At 51.8% G+C, this 16,343-nt stretch overlaps 1 protein-coding gene across 1 annotated transcript in view; it reads left to right on the top strand.

The window, feature by feature from the left end:
- The window catches only part of NXN (nucleoredoxin), a gene marked incomplete at its 5' end in the record, with an annotated part of 147,036 nt that overhangs the window by 127,972 nt on the left and 2,721 nt on the right, over positions 1-16,343 (top strand). The window contains 2 exons of the mRNA XM_004685142.2: positions 12,811-12,990; positions 14,789-14,913. Coding sequence (XP_004685199.1) covers positions 12,811-12,990; positions 14,789-14,913 — 305 coding nt within the window. The remainder of the gene's footprint in view (positions 1-12,810; positions 12,991-14,788; positions 14,914-16,343) is intronic.

Below are 16,343 nucleotides of genomic sequence, written 5' to 3'. Positions count from 1 at the left end.
ATCCAGCCAGCTTTTTGCTTGGTGAAGCACTTAAACTGGTCTGTTAAGAGTTATATTCAATCTCTTTAAAGTACCAAATCCTGGTCACCCCTAGACAGTCAAAGGTCATATTGGAGTTCTCAGGGCCCCTTGGATTATAGAGGGAGTGGGGAGAAAAGTCAAGTCAAAATTTACCCATTCCACAGCCTTTTAGGTAACATGTCAGCTCTTTAGCCTTTTTTCTTCACCATTTTGAGTCACCATATGACTTTATTTGGAGCTAAAGTTTCAAAAAATAATATTTGGTTTTAAACCAGTGCTTCTCAATTTCAAGGGTGCACAAGAATCCCTTAAGGATCTTGTAGAACACGCAGGTTCAGATCCCATGGGTCTGGAGTGGGGCTGAGATCCTGCATTCCTAGCGAGGCCCTGGCTGATGCTGACACTGCTGTTCCAGGGATCACATTTTGGGTATTTTGACCTATCAATCCCTGAGAATATTTGGGGCCTGTGCTTCCTGTTAATAAAACAGATGACAGCTGCCCTTTCTTGGTGCGGGAGCGTGTGGTGCAGGCTTTCCTGGTGGTCAACACTAAGGCCACTGGGTCTCCTGAAACTAATAAACAGCCAGAGGATGGTTTGTGTCCCACAGGGTCAGCTTGAGGGCGGGAGTCTGCCCTTCCTGTGCCCTGTGAGATGCTCTTAGTTCCCTTGGGGAGGCAGGCACAGAGCAGCAACCTCATAAGAGGGATCATGAACTCTTCGATACTCAGCGAAATTTCTAGACACGCCATCTTGGCAGGAGCACACCCTTCTGTGACACATTGGCAGGGCACACACTAATTAAATGGCGCTTTTCTCCCTTCAAAGCAGAAAAGGGCACTGTCCTTTCTGGTTCTCCAGCTGTCATCATGTAATATTACAGATGCAGGAGCCACAGTTGTTAGGTGGGGCCCAGAAAGCGGTGACCACAAGTGAGGAGGAGGAGAGTGCAGGGTTCCCAGAGACGTGCTCCTCTGACACGGCCTCCCAAGGCCCTGGCAATGTGGGCATGAGAAGTACATGTGTGATCCCTGACTTCAAGGAGCCCACAGCTGAGGACCAGAATGCCCTCTATCCAGGCTGTCTTAGCCAAGCCACACTAAAAGAATGTGAGATCCATCTGGAACCCAGCTCTGGCCTCCATAGCCCAGCCCCAAACCTGCCCAGCCTCAGCCCCGCCTCTGCTTTTTCCACAGCATGCACTCCCCTGCCATCTGTTCTGTTCTCTCTAGCTCCTGCTTCCTTACTCTTGGGTTTCCAGTCTCTCCCTGACAGTGTTTTGTGCCTACTTTATTTATCAGTACTAGTAGCAGGCTAAGCCTTAGGACTCATTCCTGTAAGCAACCTGTTAGGTATGACCTGCTGCCCTTGATCTGTCTGCCTCTAGCCAGTGATACATAAAATACAGTGAAATAAGAGTGTAGAAGAGGAACACAGGATCCTTCCCAAGGCAACTTTTAATCAAGGGCCACACATGACAGATACAATGTGGTTCAGAGGAGAGCTGGCTCATAACTGTGAGCCAGGAAGGCTTCCTGGAGGAAATTACTATAAAACAGAGCCGTACAGAATGGGGGAGACTTAGATGGGGAGTTTGGGCTCTTCCAAGACAAAGGTCAGAGCAGGAGGCCCATGGTGTGCTATAGGGCAGAGTGCGTGACACAGCTAATGATGCTACATTATAAAGGGGGCTTTGAACACCACGCTGAGGTCCTGGGACTTGGTCCTTTAGACTTACGGATTCTTTTGAAAATTTCAAGGAGATAAATGCCGCGGTGACATTTGAGCTACACTGAAACAGGAACCCCAGAGGCGGGTTGTCTGGGTAATATTTCTGACAGACATGTTGAGCACACATTGTAACCAGGCCTCAGACTGGGGCTTATGGCAGGCTTGTTTGTGGGGAGAGACAAGCTGCTCCCACAGGCATAGCAGATGGCCAGGTGGGCCCTTCTGTGTAGTGCCCACCACCCTGCCTCGGTCTCCCGTCAGGTTTTCAGGGTCACTTATTCTACTTCATGGCATGTTGGGGTTCCATGTGCATTAGGAGTCTGGTTTCCAGTATATTCGTCAGACATAGTATGCTATTTATTAACATTCTACATTGCTCCTATAGGCAGCAACACTGTTGTCATAGTACAGGGAAGTGGTTTTTTGCATCCCACTACCTCCGAAATAAAAGGCAGAGAAAGTCTAAAGCCTGTTCTAGAGGGCAGGGTACTAAGAACATGCTTTGCAGCCCAGTGTAAGTTGGACCAGAAGCTCAGGACTGGGGTGTGGAGCAGGGGCTGGCTGAGGCCTTCTCTTGAGCCCACGAGCTGCGGTCCCCATCTCATTCTGCCTGGTGGCGTCTCCTGTGACACGGTCTTGTCCCATTTCCCTACCCCTTTCAGCCTCTCTCTTTGGCAGAGCTGCTTGAGGTGGGAGTACAGGTAGCTCTCCTGAGTTTCCTCACTTTCACTCTCTCTGCATGAAACATGTATGTTATATCATCAGGTTCATAGCAGAATGCCTGTCTCTCTACCAATACCCTCTGTCTTGTTAGAAGCAGCAGCACCTCTGTTTCTAAGGCTTTACCCTGATTCTTCTTTGGCCTTACCCTTGCCTCTTCCAATTTTCCTTGCTTTCCTGTCTCCTTATTTCTCTGTTAGCTACTTTCTCCTTTTCTACCTCATGCAATGCTCACTATATTCTCCTAGTCATTACTAAAAAAAAAAAAAAAAGAAAAAGGAAAAAGGAGGAAGGAAGAGGAAGAAAAATGTCATCGCCCCCTAAGGCCCAGTCTGCTTGGGCCTCCACAACCAGTTACCACAAACTAAGCAGCCTAATTGATTTCTCACAGGCCCAGAGCAAACTTCAGGATGGATTGGTTCCTGATGAGGAATCTCTTCCTGGCCAGTGGTACCTTGCTATGCCCTTGCACGGAAGAAAAAGCACTCTGGAGTCTCTTCCTCTTCGTATGGGGGCTCTACTTTTATTGGATTGGGCCCCATCATTGTGACTGCGTTTAGCCTTCTCTACTTCCTCACTGATCCCATCTCCAAATAAATTGAGGGGTAGGGTTTCAGCATACGAAATTTAGGGTATCACAGTCCACAACAGCTACCACCCCTCTCTCTGTCTCTCAAACTGAGCAGAAACAGACCTGTCATATGCCAGGTGCTTGTCTGCTCACGAACTGAAAAGACAAAGGCCTCTGATCTCATGGAGCTTATATTCTACCAGAAAGAGGCAATTAACATAATGCTACAAAATAAAGGGTACAATGTACTAAGTACTATGGATTAAAAATAGAGCAGGATCAAGGAATTGGGTGGGGTGGGTTACAATTTTAAATATTGTAGTCAAAGTGAAACTCTATTAACCCTGTTTTTCTCTGGGAGTGAAGTCCCATAAGGGGACCAGCCAGAAGCATTCCTAACACATTTATGAAACAGCAAGGAGGCAGGTGTGACTGGGGCAGAATGAGAAAGGAGGGAATGTGCAGGGATTAAGACTAGCGTGTAGCGGGCCAGGTCACGCAATGCCGCTGTCCATAAGACTTTGTCTTTGAGACTGTGTGAAGCGGGGCACCTTTGGAGGGGGTGCATGTTGAGCAGAGGAGTTCCAAGAGTTCATTTACGATAGGGTCCCTCTGGTCATTTTGTTGCAAAGCAGTGAGACCAGTTAGGGTGTTAGTGCAGTAATACCGAGGAAAGATGATTGGGCTAAAATAGTGGTGGAGGAGGCAAGACATGGTTGATTCTGGAGGGTTTGAGGGTAGGGCCTTAGGGTTTGCTCACAGAGCCTGTGAAGAGTGTGAGAGTGAAATGAGTCAGAGAGGCCAAGGCCTAGAGCAACTGGAAAGACGGAGCTGCCTCACTCGAGGCAGGAGGAGCGCAGCGGGCATGGGGCAGGGCGGGACATCGAGCAGCTGCTTCACTGTGACCACATCACGTTTGAGATGCCCGTTAGGCATTCCAGGGGCAATGTGGAATCCATGGTCTAGAACTAGAGCGAGGTAAGACTTGAACTACAAATTTGGCATGTATAAGTTGGAGTATAGTTACCTTTCAAAGCCTAAAACTGGATGAATCAACACATAGTATAGATACCTGCAGTCCAGAGACTTCCCTATTCTTTCCCTATTACATCTGCTTTTATTTTCTGACACTTGGGGCTAAACCTATAGCTCCGTCCTCTCCCCACCAACCCACCCCACCCCCCCACCCCCCACCCCCGCTTTCCACTTCACCCTGTTCCTGGTTTTCTCTTGCCTCTGTTTGCTGGATTTCTCCTTCACTCACGCCTATACTCGTCTCCCTTTCTTTCATGATTCCGTTACATCTGGAGCACCTTGCTCCAGGCATTCCTCCCTCTGACCTGGATGACTGTACAGACTCATCTGGCAGAGCCCCTCCGAGGGAACCTTCCAAAAGATATTGAGGTAGTGGCCATCCTCTCCTGAGTAGATGCCCGTGGCAGCTGTGGCATGAGGCTCCAAGACGCTGAGGCCTGCTCTCACACACCCCTGTAGCCCCACTCCACAGCTTCCCCATCTGCGCCACAGAAAGCCTGCCCAGCTTCCCACACCCTCCCTGCCATCTCGTGAGGCTAAGCTCCCCACCCCTGGTGACCATCCTTCCAGCCCAGTGCTGCCTCCCACAGTGCCCTCTCTCTGGGAGGGAATTTTCTTTTCCAGATTAGCATGCCTGCATGTCTCCTGTCACTTCACGCATCATGGCTCACTTCCCGGATGTTATTCTCATGGCATCTTCTGCTCGGCTTTTCTCCTGGATCAGCTGCTCCTTTAGGACAAGGAATGTAGACCTGTGGTGCCTTCCTCTTCCTCCTCCTCTCGGTTATTCCTTTTTTGTTCATTCTTTCTCTCCTGTTTACCTGTGCTTTTCACAGGAAACATTTACTGGTTGTCTACCACATGCCTGGCTTTGAGACAGTGCTAGGGGCAGAGCTTCCTGGCACCTGCTCTGTTGCAGGAAAAGACAACCCAGGGAGGCAGAGAACACGGTAGCAGGTGTCCACAGGATGCTGCATGTGACTGGATCACCTGAGATCTACCACACGCCCCCCCCCCAACCCCATCCATGCCCTCTTCACTGCCTGGGCCCCTGCCTGGGAACAGATGGTACCTGCAAGAAAGAATAGTGCCATCATCGGGGCTCCGGTCTCAGCTCTGTTGCCCAGCAGTTATGTGGCCTCATCTGCATCACTTGCCTCTCTGGCCTTCTTTGAAGAAGGGCGGGGCTGGCCAAGGGGATCCCTACCCTCCCTCCAGATGGTTCTGATTTGGGGGATCTTGATGCAGATGCTAAAGGGTGTGTAGGAGCCCGGCAGCTCCAGGCCTTTGCCCCCAATGGCGGGGTCAGGAACCCCTGCAGAGGGGCTGCTGTCTCCAGGCTGCTATTGGGGGGCCTGCCTTCCCCTCCTCACATCTGAACCACGAATATCCCCTGTCCTTGCTTGTGCCGGCTAAGGTGAGTTTCTTGGGAGGTTTTTGTACATGGAAAAGATTTTTCAGAGATTTGAGTTGGTTCTGAATTTCCCATTTGACTTATTGAAATACAATTAAGAGAAAAACCTGTAGATCTTAGACTTCTAACATTGATGTTTAGACGTTGTGATTCTTTTGCTAGACATCAGGCACTTCTTGCCAGGGATCTGTGGTTAATGGTTGGACCCACCTACAAATTTAATTAAATGCCTTTAAACACTTTAAATTGATTTATAAATTTAAGCTCTCAAGAATACTTATCTGAAGGATTGGCTATAAATTAGAAGTTCCCATGACCCCTCCCTGGCTCCTCAAATTCAATAAATCACCAGAGTGGCCTACAAAACTCAAGGAAATCATTCGCTTACTATTATGGGTTTATTATAAAGGATGTGACTCAGAAAGAGCCAAGTGGAAGAGATGCACAGGGAATGGGCAGGGGACACCCACCAACCCTCCCTGCCGTCTGGGTGTACCTCCAGCACCTCCAGGAAACCCAATGTTTTGAGGTTTTAATAGAGAGTCTTTGCAGAGACATAAATGATTAAATCATGGGTCACAGGTGATTAGCTGGACCTCCAGCTCCCCATTCTTCCCCAGAGATTGGAGGTCAGCAGGTGAGGTTCTAATCATGCCTTCTGACCACCAGCTTCCCCATTCTGAAGCTATTTAGGGGTCCCCAGCCATCTCATTAGCATACAAAAAAAACCCTCTTAACTGGGATAAAGACCAAATATGCATGTGTCATTGTGTACAGTGTCACAAAAAGCAAGCACACACACACTGTCAGTGGAGTCTTCTGATGTTTTGAGTAACTGGCCTTCAGCAAACCCTGCAGGGCTGTCTCTGAGCAGCTCATGCTACCCCTTAGACTCTCTGTGTACTGGGTGCTCTCCCCACTCTCTGTCTTCTCAAGTATTTTGATGAAGGTGCTTTCCCAGAGCGCACCACCCCTGAGGTGAGCCACCTGGCCTGCCTTTGTGCCTCGTGAGGGAGTCACTCCGCCTAACAGTCGCTTTGTGTATTGCTGCACAGGAGGGCAGAGCTTCTCTGAGTTAGCCTGCCAGGTTCAGCCGAAAACAGGGAGTGAGAAGAGAAACCAGAATCCTCTGAGCATCTTGGGAGCAGGGCTTCCTGTGTTGATGCGTCCCATGCATCACCCGGCACCTGAGCTGGCCTTGTGTAAAATGCCGACTTTTTATCATGGCGTCTGTCCACCAAGTGGCCATGGAAGGGTCTGGATCTTGAGGTTGGACCCCTCGAGCCACCCCTTCCACACAGTGACAGGACCTGCTCCAGGCCTCCATGGCAGGCTGTCCAGGCCTAACGTCCTATTGCTGTTGTCAGAATGGTCTTGGGCTCCCTTGAGTGCTCCGTGCTAAGCCAGGGCTTTGGATCTGCAGTGTTCACTAGGCCACTTGAGTTCATTCACCAAGGCCTTCCTGGCATTTGGACTTCATCCATTTCCTTTGTCTTAGGGCAGGGGCTGGGCTGCCCAGAGTGGGCGGGCCTCCCTACCTTCTGCTGTTCTCCCCACCCCTGCTTTATGCAGACCAGGGAATTTGCAACCCTATAAGCTGTTTAAAAATGTCTTTCTAAGGAAAGGGTTTAGACACACTTGGCAGAAGGCGAATCCCATTAGTGACTGTCTTGCTAATCCTGGCTGTCAGAGAACACCCTGTTCTTCGCAGGGGGGCTTAGAGCCCCTTCCTTCTTGGGTAAGGGGCCCTAGCTGGTTTTGTTCCTCTCTTCCCACCTCCCCCAACTTTTAGGAAGGGCAGGTGGGGCCTTAGGGATATAGGACTGCCACTCAAAGAGCAGCTGGGACTGTACCTCAGGCCTGGTGCAGGGCAGTGGTGGGACGCTCCGGTCTGTTTATCTTGTTGCTTTGTTACCCTTTTGTTCTGCTCCTTATCCTTCTGCTCTTCTGCTTTTTCTTCTCTTTCCCCCTTTTCCTTTCCAGTTCCCACCCTTTTTCTCTTTCCCTTCCTTTGCCCTCTTCCCTGCCCCTTTCAAAAAATGAATTTAAAGGAGACTTAGACACAAAGTATTCAGTCTCTAGAGCCCGTGGGGCGGAGCTGGTGTTTTTTATAGGCAAATCTGGGGGTTTGCCACCCCCCCACCATGGTCCTGGGGAGGGGGCAGGCTGGGGTGCTTCAGGGGCTATCCAGTAGCTCCACTGTTCTATTTTACTTGTCTTGAATTTGAGAATATTTGAAAGAGAAAAAACTCAAAGGACAGAGGATAATGTAACACCCTGTGGCTACCACCCAGAATTGACATTTTGCTTTAGGTATTTAAAATAGAAACAAAAGGGAGCATTAATTACAGATAGAGGTGAGGCCCCCTCACATCTCTGCACTGTGGTCTCCTTCCTTCTGGACGCCCCCTCCAGACACCTATGGTATATTTCATGTGTATCCTCATAGTCTGGCTTCATATTTGTACGGCATATATATGAATCCATGAATAATACATTGCAGTGCTGGGTGTGCTTTCTGGAAGCATACTTAAATGCTGACATGGTGTAATATCATTCGCTAGCTTGCGCTTCTCCCTCACCATTTTGTTTTTCAAGATTTATCCCTGTTGATATTTGTATCTGGTTAGTTTATTTTCAGTGCCAAAAAAGCTTTCATTGACTGATCCTGCGACAGCTTATTTATCAGCTCGGCTTTCGGTGGTCTCTGGTTGTTTCTGAATTTTCTGTATTATAGAGACATTACTGTAAGTGTCTCTGAGCGCCTCACCTGATGAGGCTTTCGGGCCTCCTCAGGGCAAGTAGACCCAGACCCATTTCTTTGACCTCCCTTGGGCTTCTCTGCGCTTCACCACCCAAACCAAGCTTCTGTCTTCCTTTCCTTAGCTTTTGAAACAAGGGGAGGTCTTGGGGGAATGCGCAGGGGAGGAAACGGGGGCCTGATGAATGGAGTGGCAATTGACATGGCCAGCGCATGGATTATATTTGTCATCCCTACCTCTACTGCTCTTCGGTTCTTGTTTGGCTTTTATTTTATATTAATATACTGATCATGACTCCATTAAAAAAAACTCAAACATATCTATTTCCACCCACATTCCTACCTCACTAGCACAACTGTTTTCACTTTCCTTAGCCCCTTTTGGTCTCTGTCCACACGCACACATACTCACATATAGTTGTGAAATCATTCAGACTGTCTCCTCCACTTTCTGTGTAACAGTGTACTACAGTCATTTTCCATTTATACCACAGTCCACACTTGAGATTCCGTAATATTTTGCCTTGCTGATGTGCCCTCACCTGCTGTTGCTGTCTTAGGGTCCGCTTTTCCTCCCATTTCTCTCCCCAATTGCCAGCAGTCTTGAGTCTCTAATCCCAGTACCCTCAGACCAAATTGCCATCTAGATGCAGAGAAAGAAGCTCTCTGGATTCCAGCCCTGCCCAGCTCCTCCGCCAGGAGGAGGGCTACAAGACCTGAGCGTCTCCACCCTAGGGCCCCTGCCATCAAGCCACCCCCTTTGAAATGCTGTTTCCTTGGCCATAGAAAAGCAACTATCCAAAACTGCAGGCAACTTTGAGGTGTCCTTGATTACTCACAAGCAGGCTCTTCCCAAGAGGAAATGGTGTGGAGCCAGCCTCCCTGCTCCTTCCTCACCAGCTTTTGAGGGAAATGGTGAAGGTGATTCTTCAGCAATGCTTGTAGGTCTACTGCTTAGTCAGGGCAGGGGGCTTGGGGCCGAGGTCCACTCTAGGACCAGAAAGTCCATGTTTTAGGCCCAAAAGTTAAGCTGGTGAAAGTAAAAGAATGCCAACCCCACTCCTGGCAGAATCACTCACTGGTGCTCTGGCTGTGGAGCTAACGGTGTCTCTCTACTCCGATTCTGCAGCTAACTTCTTCTAGCCACCCTGGAGGTTTTTGTTTATCTTACCAGAGCAAGGCAGCAGTTCTAGGTCTCTTTTCTCTCATGGCCAAATAATCAACTGAGGGATGATTAAAAAAAAAAAAAGCCAATGAACTTATTAGGAACAAGAGCTAATATTTGTGGAGTATTTTATACCAGGTACTCTGAAGAAGCATTTTATGCTTGCCATCTTGTCCTCACAACAAGTAAATAGGCCTCCCTTATGGCCTAGGGGTTAGCGTCTCAGCACTATCACACCAAGGCCTGAGTTCGATCCCCAGCCAGGGAGGTAACATACATATGGCACAGCAGACCTCTCCCGTCTCGCCCACTGCTCCCCTCAGCAGTGTATTTCAGTGGATCCGCCTCTTCTGTTACCCACTCTGTCTCTGGTGAAGCTTCTCACCCCCTTGTAGCCCTGGCCTACACCCCAGTTCTCTGTGAGGAACAAACAAACAAACAGAAAACCACCATGCTCCCCATTTGGCAGCTGTGGGAACAAGGCCCCAAGAAGTTGTGACCGCCTGGATCATTCTTGGAATTTCCATCGTGCTCCCCTGTCCCTGCCAGCCAGCTAAGCTGGGAAGCCACAGGTTCAAGCACACTTGAATAGACCTGCTCCCTTCCCACCCCCTTCAGGGAAGCCTCTCACTGGTGTGGAAGTGATCTTGTAGTAAAGCATCGATTAGAAATTTTCCATTCCCTTTAAGTTTCGCTTTAGAGGCTTTGCCCTATTTTTTCCTTAGAAGTGTCTGCTTTAGGGGACCTGCTTCAAGGGAAGGGGCGAGCAGGGAATGCAGGATGTGGGGAGGAAAGGAAGAGCCGATCATAATGTCAGTCTCTTCCCCTCGGTCTTGGAAAAGAAGAGAGAGGGACTAGCTGGAGCAGTGGGCTGCAGACACAGGCCCCAGCCGAGGAGCTTCGAGAGCCCACCACCAGCTGGTGGCCTGGTCGAAAAGAGCAGCAGCAGACTGGAGTTCCTGTCCCAGCTTGGCTACTTACTCGCCAGATGACCTTGGCCGGGTAACTTGACTGAAAGCAAAAAAGAACATTACATGCTTCCCACCACCATCTGCTAGGAGGAACAGGCGAGAAAGCGTGTGTGCCAGGCCCAGCGCAGAGCAGATGCAATGGAAGGCCAGCTCCCCTCTCATCCCTGGTACACCCTTGAAGGGAAGCACATACCCAGCGCTCTGGGACCAAGCTAACCCACCACCAGCAGGTGGAAAGGGGACCTGGCATATGCATGCAGACTCTCTCTCCATTCCCTTCCTCCCCACATATCCTGTCCCTGTGCCAGAAAAGGGCTTCTTTAGCTCAAAATCTGACTGTTTATTTTACCAAGTATGGTGCTCTCTATTTAAGCACCACAGCTACATGTATCTCATTATTATGGGTTCTTAGAAAGCTGCTTCACTCAGCACCAAACACAGCAGGACTTTGGTTCCAAAGCCATGGGGAAAGGTGGGGAAGACCCCAGGGTTGCTGTTCATTGGCAACATAAGCCGAGTATTCCTCCATGTCACCTGTCTGCAATTCTGGTCTCCATGGGCTGTAGCCATGGTAACACAGCCCTTCCAGGTAGTCCCCTGGAGAAACTGAGGCACCAAATCAGAAAGTGGACTGCTTTGCCATCAAGATTTTTACTCTTCCTGTCTTCTCTTCCTCACTGCCTACTTGACCCCCCCTAATCACAGTCGGCACCCCATATCTGGCCTCCAAACAGGCCTCCTGCTGCTGTGTCTGGTCATAGCAGTGGGGGTGCCCTGGTTTAACCCGTGCTCGTAATGGCCCAGTGTCAGACACTCACCGGCTCTGACTAAAGCACTTCGCCAGAGCACTTTTCTGATGGTAGCGGCAATGGGGAGTGCTCATCGGCTGCTGGCTGGCCTGTCACGGCCCCGGCCCCGGCCCCGGCCCCGGCCCCACTCAGCCCCAGCCCCAGCCCCAGCCCCAGCCCCAGCCCCAGCCCCAGCCTGATCCTCAGCAATGGGGACACAGCTGAGGTGAGCCTGGGCCTTTGGGGAAAACATGCAGGGGCAGGGATAAGGATGGGACTGGAAATACCCTGAGTCTTGGAAGGCCTGAAACGGCTCTAACACGTCTGTCCAGCCCTGAGAAGTCCTGCCTGCATGCCTTGTGTGTGTGGTGGTGGGAATGGCAGTCCTAGAGCCCATTTCCATCTGGACCTGTTACTTAACACACCAAGTCACTCCTGATGGTTGTGAACATAATGGATTCATTTTCCCTTTTGAAGACAGGCCCACACTGCATGCCACACGCCTGCTGCGCTGGCCAGCATGGCAGGTAACAATCACCGGGGCCATATTTCTGGTACCTCGATGTCCCCCCCACGGAGAAGTAAAATGTCAGTGGAGCAAATTACCGACAGAATGCTTTGGAATCCATAAATATTAAATCACCCTGGCTTTTTCTGGCCCATATAAAATTAAAGCTCTGGTCAGCTCCAGAGGAGACGCAGCTGATTAATGTGAGGAGGTAGAGGCCTGGCTGCCAGTGGAGAGACAAGTGTCCCCAGAGGGCAGGACTGAAGCTGCCTCTATGAGCTGCTGTTCATGGGGCTGAAGCAGCCGGGAGGGCGGGGTGCAAAGAGCACAGATGGGAAACCCAAACAAGATGGTAACCCAAGACCGGGTTTGCTCTCATTGCTCTTCTGAGACTTTATTGGGGGCGGGGGGGAGCAGGGCAGTTTTGAAGAGAACTCTGGTTGCATCTCTTACCCTAGCTCAGAACACTAATGTGTCCCTCTGTAGTGCTATCTGCATGCTTCCTCAGGGCTCGCCCCCCTCAGAGGGCAGCTGTGAGAACCTCTTCAGGTAAGGGAATGGGGTGCCCGTTAGCAGCCAGCCGTCCTGCTGCTTCCTGGCCCCTGGCTCCTTCCCCCACAGGCTCTTGTGCTCACTCTGGTGGGGCCCTCCCATGAGTCTGTGCTGGCGTGTGTCTATAGCAAGTACCCCAAGTGGGAGGGAAAGTTCTTACACTCTCTCTGGTAGGTTTTAGATTACAGATGGAGGGATTGTCTCCTGCTTCTTTGGGATCTCTTTAGGATGCCAATACATACCAACCGCTTCTGGATGCCAAGACCTGGTGCTGAGTTCTGTAGATGCATGACCCCTTGATCTTTACTTTGTGGGTAAGGCAGGAACTGTAGTACATTCACCAGTGCACTGCAGTAAACGATCATGAGCCCCAGAGGGGCAGTGACTGGCTCAGGGTTCCTTGGAGAAGTGGCCTGCGGCCCCACCAGGTCGGTGGCTCTTTGGTGGCTGAGGCTGGGTCCCATCCCAGGTCTCCTTATCACCTCCTGAGTCTCTGCGAACTGGTGGAAGCTGGCCCGCTGCGGGGGCTGGCCTCTCCTGGGGGTGGCCAATAGTGTGTGCTCTCTCTTGCAGGCATCCCCACTCTCATCGTGCTGGACCCACAGGGAGAAGTGATCACGAGGCAGGGACGGGTGGAGGTGCTGAATGACGAGGACTGCAGGGGGTTCCCATGGCACCCCAAGCCCGTGCTGGAGCTCTCTGACTCCAATGCTGTGCAGCTCAATGAAGGTCCCTGCCTCGTCCTCTTTGTAGGTATGGAAAAGAGCAGAGGGCACAGTGGGGGGACTGGGACAGGACAGGTTCCAGACAGAGGTGTCTGTCCCACAGCTTCTTTCTGTCACAACAATGCAGAGCTTGGGGCTTTGTCTCCCTCCTGCAGCCTTGCTTTTGACCCCAATGATTTATTCATGGCTCTGCCCCCTGTGGGAGGTATTCTGGGAGCTGCTGCTGTGCTTTCCCTCCTAGCTGCTCCCAGCTGCCAGCTGGGAAGAATAGGTCAGGCCGGAGGATGCCCTCAGTCCCCCTGATGAACAGACCCTTTGTTGGGAGGAGGCGGAGCTGCAAAGCAGCTGCTGGGCTGGGCCCCTCAGCCAAGGCTCACCCTGCTGTTCCCATCACCTGTGCTCTGTTCAACTGCCCCCGGGGGCAGTTCTGCCAGTCCCAGCTCCAGGACGACATCGACATCGCTGTGACCTAGCGCCTCAGGCGTTGTCACACAGGCACACAGTGGTGACCATGCTTGGCCCAGCAGGAGGACTTAGGAGCCTCAAGCCATGTGGGTTGAGCCTGGTTCCTTTTGCAAATGGAGCACTTGCTGCTCAAGGCCACTGTGCCCTCTGCCTTGGGATGCGTTTCTTTCTTCCAACTCAAAATGACTTTGGGCACTAGGATCACAAAGATCACTTCACTGAGGAGGGTGGGGTTCTGTGCTTAAGTTTCAGTTGCCCCTTCTTTCCCCCCCCCCAAGAGAACTAGTATGCAGATTCAAGGACAGTTCTTCTGTAAGCTGTTCCATACACATAGGCTGTCCCGTGTTTATAGAGGACAGAGGTCCCTTGGGCGACCTCCACATACCTGGTGTGGCAGGAGCCATTATCAGGAGCCTAGGGTAGGAGATGGGTCCCTTGGGGAGAGATGGCCTTGGGAGCTCATTCACCTTGGGGCCTCCCTGCCTGCTGCAGTCCCACACAGCCATGGTCTGAGGCCCCTGGGGAACAATTCTGGATCCAGGGACAGTTGGGAAACTCACTGACCCGAGGCAGATGTAGAAACCGGGTCCCAGAGGGTTCCCAGCATCACACAGCTGTTAGAAGAGCGTGCATGCTACGCTCTGCATGCTGCGGGCCTCTGGGCAGTGGCATTCCTGGGTGAAGGCTCCCTGCTGCGCCTGCTCTTTCCTCCCCTCAGCTACCACTTAGAGGTGTTTCTCTAGCTTTGGTGACAGTTGCAGCAGGAGTAAGCCCGAGGGTCCTGTTGCACTGGGATAAGAGATGCCTGAGGGGGCTCTCAGGAGCCTGGTCGCCCGGTGGACTGTCTGCACCCAACTCCCCTCCACCCCCCACCCTGCAGTAGTCACCCCTTCCTAGGCCATTCTGACTGTCAGTTTGGTTTCCAGTAGCCCCGATGCCTCCCCACTACCACCAACTGTGCCAGTTCGACTAGAAAGCCATAAATCTGAGGTCATGGTATCTCCTGCTGTGACGGAGAGAAACTGGCAACCTCAGGTCCTGGCTTAGGGTAAGCTCAGCTTGTGAGGAATTCAGTGAAAATGGCCGTTCCGCCTGGGGCATCAGTGCTGTTCAGTGAGGCGAGTTGTTCCCGGGGAGATAGAGCGGGAGCCAGATGTGCCGGCAGCACGTGAGTGCACGCCTGCACAGCGCCCTCATGCACCCAGGAGGTGAGGCCCGTGGCCTGTTTCCCACCAGGGGAAGCCCTCTTGCCATTAAGGGGCTGTCCAGATGAGCATTTCAGGCCCTGGCCCCAGGGTCCCTCAGAGGGTGCCACTGTGACCAGCCACTGCTCTTTGAATCTTTCTCTTCCCCCCTCACAGATTCTGAGGATGACGGGGAGTCCGAGGCCGCCAAGCAACTGATCCAGCCAATAGCTGAGAAGATAATTGCCAAGTACAAAGCCAAAGAGGAGGAGGCGCCGCTTTTATTCTTTGTGGCAGGGGAGGTGAGTATTGCCATGGGTATTGACTCAGCTGGCTGCTTCCTAGGGCATGAGATGGGCCCTTGGGGATGTCTGAAAGGGCCTGGGGTCTGGGGTGACTGTGCTTCTGGAAGAGCCTGCAGACAAGTGTGACGAGAAAGGTCTGTCACCAGTCATGGAAAGCCATTGTCTGCCCCTGCTGCTTCCTTCTGTTACAGGGCACCCCAATGTGAACTGGGTTGCCTGTCTGTGGGTCCTCACCCGTGCGCTTAAGATTCAGTTGTACTGCAGGCACACACAAAAAGGGTCAATAATAGGTTTATTTACAAGGGGAAAGAAAATGAACAATCCAGGGAAAGAGAGAGAGAGAGAAACAAGTTAACCAGAACCTCCTACCTACCAGCTCCGCTGACTTGAAACACACTGCAAGCTCATCAAGAGCCCAGCGACCAGCCACCAGCCACACGGTCCAGACAGCGAGAGCGGCTAACATGGCTCCCTTATATACCCAGAATGCCTGCTTAGCTCCACCCCTGGGTCCTCACAGTTCTCTCTGTGGTATTGCTGGGAATTGTAGTTTTCTGGAATAGGGGTAGAGTCCACAAAACTGGTATAGGGGGTGGAGTCCACAAAGCTCCATCAGGACATCCTCTCCCCCTAACACTTCTGTTTTCCTCACTCACCAGCCTCAGAACAGCAGGCTATCCTCCCAGGAACCCCTCCCTTCTCTTCACCCTCACCCCTAAGTGCTCAGCAACCTCCCAGACTACTGGGGACAGCTGCAGCAACACTTATCCCCCTAAAACTGGATCCAAAACCAGGCCCTTGGTGCTTTACCAGAGCCTGTCTGCTTGGTAGTTCTTCCCAGCCTGCAAAATGGGCTTTTCCCCTGCAGGGAGGGGGCGCTGGGTACCACAGCTCCTACGTGCAGTTAACCAGTCTATCCAGGGAGAGCACTGACATCCCTGTTTCACCCAAGGCCTATCCCTGGAGGGCCTCCGCCGGGGCCAGTCCAAGGGGCCTTTTCCGAGTGAGAATGCCGGGCCCTTCCATTCAGCCACCTCTGGTAGGAGCCACCCTCCACCCTGCAGACACTGGAGTCTGCAAGATGGCCGTTGTCCACGCAGGCACACTGTCACAGCCCCACCACCGGAGCCATCTCCACGCATGCTCCTTCGCCCCCCTCACCCACCCGAATCAGCCATAAGCTGGTTATTCAGACATAGTTTTTGAAGACCACCCGTGCCCCTGCCCCCTCCTTCTCTCCGCCCCACGCTGCTCCTTCCACCCGTCTGTATCTCCTCCAGTTGGTCAGAGCCTATGCTCATTTCACACTGTGCGGGTCCCTGGAGAGGCAGTGGCCGCCAGATACCCTGAACCACCCATTCATCACTCCTCAATAGCTCCCTCTGCTAACCCCCCGCTAGGCCCCTGGCAGGCAGCTGAAGTCACCC

Source organism: Condylura cristata, unplaced genomic scaffold, assembly GCF_000260355.1.
Source record: "Condylura cristata isolate star-nosed mole 26May11 unplaced genomic scaffold, ConCri1.0 scaffold00017, whole genome shotgun sequence".
In the NCBI taxonomy this organism is placed as follows: Eukaryota; Metazoa; Chordata; class Mammalia; order Eulipotyphla; family Talpidae; genus Condylura; species Condylura cristata.
Note: the sequence above shows the minus strand (reverse complement) of the source record. Positions and strands in the feature narration are given on the sequence as shown.